Source organism: Penaeus monodon, unplaced genomic scaffold (assembly GCF_015228065.2).
Source record: "Penaeus monodon isolate SGIC_2016 unplaced genomic scaffold, NSTDA_Pmon_1 PmonScaffold_7777, whole genome shotgun sequence".
Taxonomy (NCBI): Eukaryota; Metazoa; Arthropoda; class Malacostraca; order Decapoda; family Penaeidae; genus Penaeus; species Penaeus monodon.
In genome coordinates this window covers 908-7,589 of record NW_023662968.1, presented here as the reverse complement: position 1 = coordinate 7,589, position 6,682 = coordinate 908, and the positions used below count along the sequence as shown (strand labels likewise).

Sequence of the window (6,682 nt, the reverse complement as noted above, 5' to 3'; positions counted from 1 at the left end):
TCATCTCTTTTAGACTCCTTTGTGTCGTGCCTTTTTTCGGGGCCCCCATCACCCCACTCGGGGTTTCCCGAGGAGGGTGAGAGATCAAAATCTCCCTTTTTGCTCGTCTTTCGAGGCGACACTGACATTTTTATCAATCACGGCCCCACAATTTTTTCGAGGGGCTTCAGCCAGATAGGTTATTTCAGGGAACCCTTTTTCCACCTCACACTGGGGTTTTCGTTCTCGTCATTAAAAAATTCCGGGAATCAAATCCTTCGTCACGGATGTACGCAGACCCTATAGCGGTTTTGGCCGGCGCTCCCAACCTTGCCGACAATCAACGTACAATCCCGGAGCTGATCTACGGCCGTTAGAAAGGGTTTGGGCGCGGGGCGTCGGGGTTGATGTCAGACTTTACAAAATTCATCTATCCCGTTTTTGTTACCTTGTTTGGATGTTTTCTCCTTTATTAGTGTTTTGGCGCGGGTATGCGAAAGCGTTTTTCGGAGACAAGGAGGGGATCGCATCCGGAAATAAGGGGGCCCTCGAGGTGCTTCCTCGTGTCCCCATATCACGGACCTATCCTTGTACAACAGCAATTCCCTAGGCACTGAGTACTTGAATGTAGTTTTCACTTTTTTACTTATCTTTTATCGGGACGTCGAGGTTCAAGTAGTCTTTTTCGGATGCCTTGATCATTGGTCTATCAAAAAAAAAAAAAAAAAAAGGGGAAAAAGGGCATTAAAAAAAAAAAAAAAAAAAAAAAAAAAAAAAAAAAAAAAAATCATCGGCTTATTTTAACGGTGTGTGCTGTTTTGACCCCCCCCCCCCCACTGTCATACTTCTCTCCACCTATCTTGGCCCTTGGGGCATGGGTTTGGTTGCTATTAGTGGTCATCGATACCCACACCCCGGCCCGCGGTTTGATGGCGAGGAACCGTGGATAGCCAGGGATTTGGAATCACCATGTCGGGGGGACCCCTCTACAGGGAATATGGGGTACGAAAGAGGATTGCGGGTTACGGGGCCCTTTCGGGAACCCGGTAACAGGGGGGCGCGCACGGGGAGGGGAGGGGATGAGGGGCGCGCGCCCGGGAAAGGGGCGTCTCCCCTTCCTCGCCTTTCCCGGGGTGAGTGGACAGCCGGGTGGAGCAGTTTTATCAGCTTTTGGGGCGGCGAGGGGGGTCGAGCAGTGTGGGCCAAAAAAAAAAAATCACCTGAGGGGCCGGGGGGGACAAACCATTAAAAATTTGGTACCCCCGTGGGACATCTATAAAAAGTGGAATCTACCGAGCCGGGGGGACACCCCTTAATCAAGGGGTTTGGTAGGCAGCTGTGACCCCCGGGTCATGACCCACCTTGGCGATAACGAGAAAAAAGCCTGGAGGGGGTAGCCGAGGGCAACAGCTTGCCCCCGCCCTAGGTGGAAGTGACCCAGAAATACCCCAAAGGAAACAGGGCCCAGTCCGTTCCGAAAACCCCGAAACACCTTCCCCCCAACCCCAGGGTATTTTTGGGCATCCCGCCCAGGGCGTGGGGGCACAGCTGTTGCCCTCGGCTACCCCCTCCCGGGGTTTCTCGTTTTCGCCGAAGGGGAGGTCTGACCCCGGGGGGTCACAGCTGCCCCAGCCAAATCCCTTGATTAAGGGTGTCACCCCGGCAGGTAGATTCCACTATTATAGATGCACGCTGCCTAGCCAAACTCCTTATAATGGGGGTCACCCCCGGGTCAGGTAGATTTCTTATTTTTAGATGTCACATATATACATATTTGGGCGTGTGTGTGTGTGTGGTGTGTGTGTGGTTTTGGGGTGTTGTGTGTGTGTGGGTTTTGTGTGTGTGTGTGTGTGTGTTGTGTTGGTGTGCGCGTTTGTGTTTGGTGTGTGTGTGTGTTTGTGTGTGTTTGTGTGTGGGTTGTTTTGTGTGTGTGTGTGGTGTGGTGTGTGTGGTGTGGGGTGGAACTTACGCACACATATATCACACCCCACACACGCACACGCACACACACACACACCACCACCACACACAAAACACACACACACAACACAATATATATATAATATATATATATATTATATATATATATATGTGTGGTGTGTGTGTGGTGTGTGTGTGTGTGTGTGTGTGGTGTGTGAACTTTCGCACACATATAGCACACACCACACACACACACACACACACACACACACACACACACCACACACACACACAATATATATCTCATCATCAATAACGGTATCCATGTTGAGCAAACCGGGCCCTCCCCCACCTTTGCCCCCCCCCTTTAAAACCCGAAAACTTTTACGCTTTTTTCTTTCCCCCTTGTTTTTCCATCCCGACAGCCCCCCCCCGCCCCAAATTAATTTTTTTGAAATAATATATATATATATATATATATATATATATAATATAATAATTAATATATATATATATATATAGGATATTTATATATGTGTGTGTTCTGTGTGGTGTGTTTGTGTGTTGTGTGTGTGTGTGCTATATATATATATATATATATAATAATATAATAGAGATAATATATATAATATATAATATCATATATATATATATGTGTGTGTGTGTGTGTGTGTGTGTGTGTGTGTGTGTGGGTTGTGTGTGGTTTGTGTGCGTGTGTTTGTGTTTGTGTGTGCTTGTGCGTGTGCGTGTGCGTAGGGCGTGTGCGTGTGAGGGAGATGTGTTGTGTAGATACACATATACGAATTTTCTCTTCTTTCTCGTTTAATATATATATATATATATTATATATAATATATATAGATATATATATCTATATATATATATATGTATTATATATACTATATATAATATATGTATACACACACACACACACACACACACACACACCGCACACGCACACGCACACGCCACACGCACACGCACACGCACACGCACCACACACACACACACACAACCCACACCACACCACACAACACCACACACACACACACACCACACACACACACACACATACACACACACACAACACACACACACAACACATATTATATATATATAACCACATGTATATGTATATTTATATATATAGTATATAATACTTATATATATATATATATATAGAATATATATACAGATACTATATATATATAATATATATATATATATATATATATACTATCTATATAATATCTATATATATATATATATATATTCATCAATAACGGTAGCTCATGTTTGAGCAGCCGTGGACCTCTCCACCATCCTTCGCCACTAAACTCGATACTTACGCTTTTCTTTCCAACTTACCATCGGACAGCCCGCAAATATCTTTTGAATTGTCGGCTCAGTCTGTGTCTTTTGGTTTGCCTCGTCCTTGTTTCCTATCACCATCCCTGTCAGCAGTTTTTCTCATACTTTACTTTCATTACATGACCAATAAACTTTAATTTCCTCCCGTTCAAGTGTCCAAACAGTCGGTGCCCCACAAACCTATTTTTCTCAGCACTTCATCATTCGTTTTCTCTCTGTCCAGCTAATACGCAGTACTCGTCTGTAACACCACATTTCAAAAATATTGATCTTTTCTTGTCTATCTTACTTCAACACCCAAAAACAACTCAGAACAATATGATGCAATGGAAAAGAGAAAAGGGAGAAAGGGAGGATTGAGAAAGAGAAAGAGAGAGAAAGAGAGGGGGAGAGAGAAGAATAGACACACACACACCCGCACATATGTGTGTGGTGTATGTGTGCACTCTCTCACTCTCTCTTGTCATATATATATATATTATATATATATAATTATATATATATATATATATATGATATCTATACTATAATATATATGTGTGTGTGTGTGTGCGTGTATTATATATATATATATATATATATATATATATGCATATATATAATATTATATATATTATATATATATATATCATTATATAGAATAATATATATATATATATATATAGATATAGAGAGAGAGAGAGAGAGAGAGAGAGAGAGAGAGAGAAGAGATAAATAGAGATTCATATTATATATATATAATATCTAATATATATATATATATAATTTTTTATATATTAGGTAGATATATATACATATATATATATATATATAAAAATATATACATATATAAATATATATATATATATATAATAGATAAAATGTATATATAGTATATATCTATATATATATATATATATATATATATATATATATATATATATATATTTATATTTATATTGTATGTAATGTGTACACACACAACACACAGTAACCCAGCTATATCTATATCATAGTACTATATTCTAATATTTTATATAATCTTACATGTTGTCACATATGTATCTCCACACATTTACTAAGCTTATTGCTTTAACTTGAATGCTTATTTCTCACCAAGACTAGGGACAATGTGTAAAACAGGCTGTAAGCATGTCCATCGGTTTACCTGTTTATTTATCTCTTCTTGCCACACTAGACATTCCAATGTTGTGTTGTCTATCCTCTTCCATAAGATCTATGCATTGCTGTAAGTACCTTCCATCACCACCGATTGTCACATGGTAAGCACGTGATTTATACCCATCTTTAGACCACTGTAGATGACAGGCAGACTCCCTGCGGAGAGCCAAGGGGCAGCCGTACTCCATCATTACTATACAGTAAAGGAGTCAAGACTTCTTGGTTGTCTACCTTATACCCTAAGCTTGCCAGCTACCATTCTTTTGTAGGGCTCATCATTTAGGCCCCTACACACACACACACACACACACACACCAAACACACACACCACACATACACACCACACACACACCAAACACACACACAAACACACACACACACACCACCACACACACACACCCACACACACCACACACACACACACACACCAACCACACAACACACACACCACACACACACACACCAGACACACACACACACAAAACACACAAAAACACACATATACTATATAATTATATAATATATATAATATATTATATATATTAATATATATAAAAAATATAATAATATTGTAATGACAGACATTCGTAACTAAATCATATATATTTTTGTTTTTAATGAATTTTCTAATATGTGTTACTAATTAGTTTTTCTTATTTTTAAATCTTTATCACCAAAGGACATAAATGAAATTCAAAATAACGGATAATTGCAACTAGAACCAAAGTACCCTCCCCATAAGAATTCGGAAAATACACACGACATGCACAGAGATGATTTAACCACTTTAGACCATGTAAGACAGGCAGACTACCTGCGGAGCATAGGGAGCAGACTCTACATAAGACAGTAAAGGAAGATTTTGTTAACTATACAACGAGCTACCATTCTTTGAAGGGCCACTTGGCCCCACAAAGCACAACACAAGCCCCACGGTCCACACACCAGGCAAAGGCTAAGCACAACGCCCGAAGGAACAGACGACCAAACCCAGAACAGCACACATCACCAAAGAACAAACCCAACAACACCCACACACACAAGCACACACACACACAACCAACAACACACATACACACACCAACACACCCACACACACACCCCCACACTCACACAACCACCACCACACACACACAACACACACACACACCCCACACCACCCACACAACATACACACATATATATGTATATAATATTATATAATATATATATATATATATATATATATATACAACATTACTCAAAATCTACGATATAATACTATAATAAATCATTTTTTTTTTACTTTTTTTTTAACGGTAGTTCACTGAGCCCGTGGATAACATGATACAATACACACACACAATTATTATATATATATAGTATATTATATTTAGGATATGACGTTATATTAGTAATATATTTATTTACCGCAGGAACACCGACTAGCTGGCTGGACCACCCAAACACACACAAACAGTCATCCCAAAACCACCCGCCAGTACTCAACACCCAACTAGATTATTATATATATCTAATATCATTTTATATACTAGCCATATGCCTACTTATATATATAAATATATATATATATATTAATATATAAAATATATATATTATATATATATATATATAAATATATATATATATATATATATATAAAGCAGACAGTAGTCAATCGTAATCATGATTATTCTTTGTGTTGTTATAGATGATAATTATTCTACCACTTGTTCAATTACGTTGATACCATTATTACAATACTTTACACCAAATGCACACTATACGAAATAAAACAAACACGAGAATAACAACAAAACCAAACCCATCACGAAGAATTTAAGAAAAAAAAAACGAAAACCAGGAGACATATAAATAACAAAAGAACATAAGGAAGAAATACAAAAACGATCATTCGCGCTAAATGGACTCGCCCACAAGGCGGAAGAAGCGCCGGGCCAAATGACAGAGGGGCACGGGGTATAAGGGGAAGGGAAGGGAAATGAGGGGAATGAAACAGGTATATCATTTAAAACAGAAATAGATGATCAGCATCTTAAAACATATCACAAATATACACATAACACATAATATATAATAAATAACACACACAAATTATACATACACATACTACAACACATCACATACACACACAACACATATACAACACACAAACGCACACAACACACACGCGCACACACACAACCACACACCACCACACACACACACACCCACACATTATATAATATATATATATATATTATAATATATA

At 38.9% G+C, this 6,682-nt stretch overlaps 1 protein-coding gene across 1 annotated transcript; it reads left to right on the top strand.

The window, feature by feature from the left end:
- Nucleotides 1-853: 853 nt before the first annotated feature.
- Nucleotides 854-1,645, top strand: LOC119571750 (the record flags this gene model as incomplete). The annotated part of the gene is made up of 2 exons (XM_037918908.1): nt 854-981; nt 1,356-1,645. Coding segments are annotated over exons 1-2 (418 nt in total), but the record flags the coding sequence as incomplete, so codon positions are not given.
- Nucleotides 1,646-6,682: the final 5,037 nt, after the last annotated feature.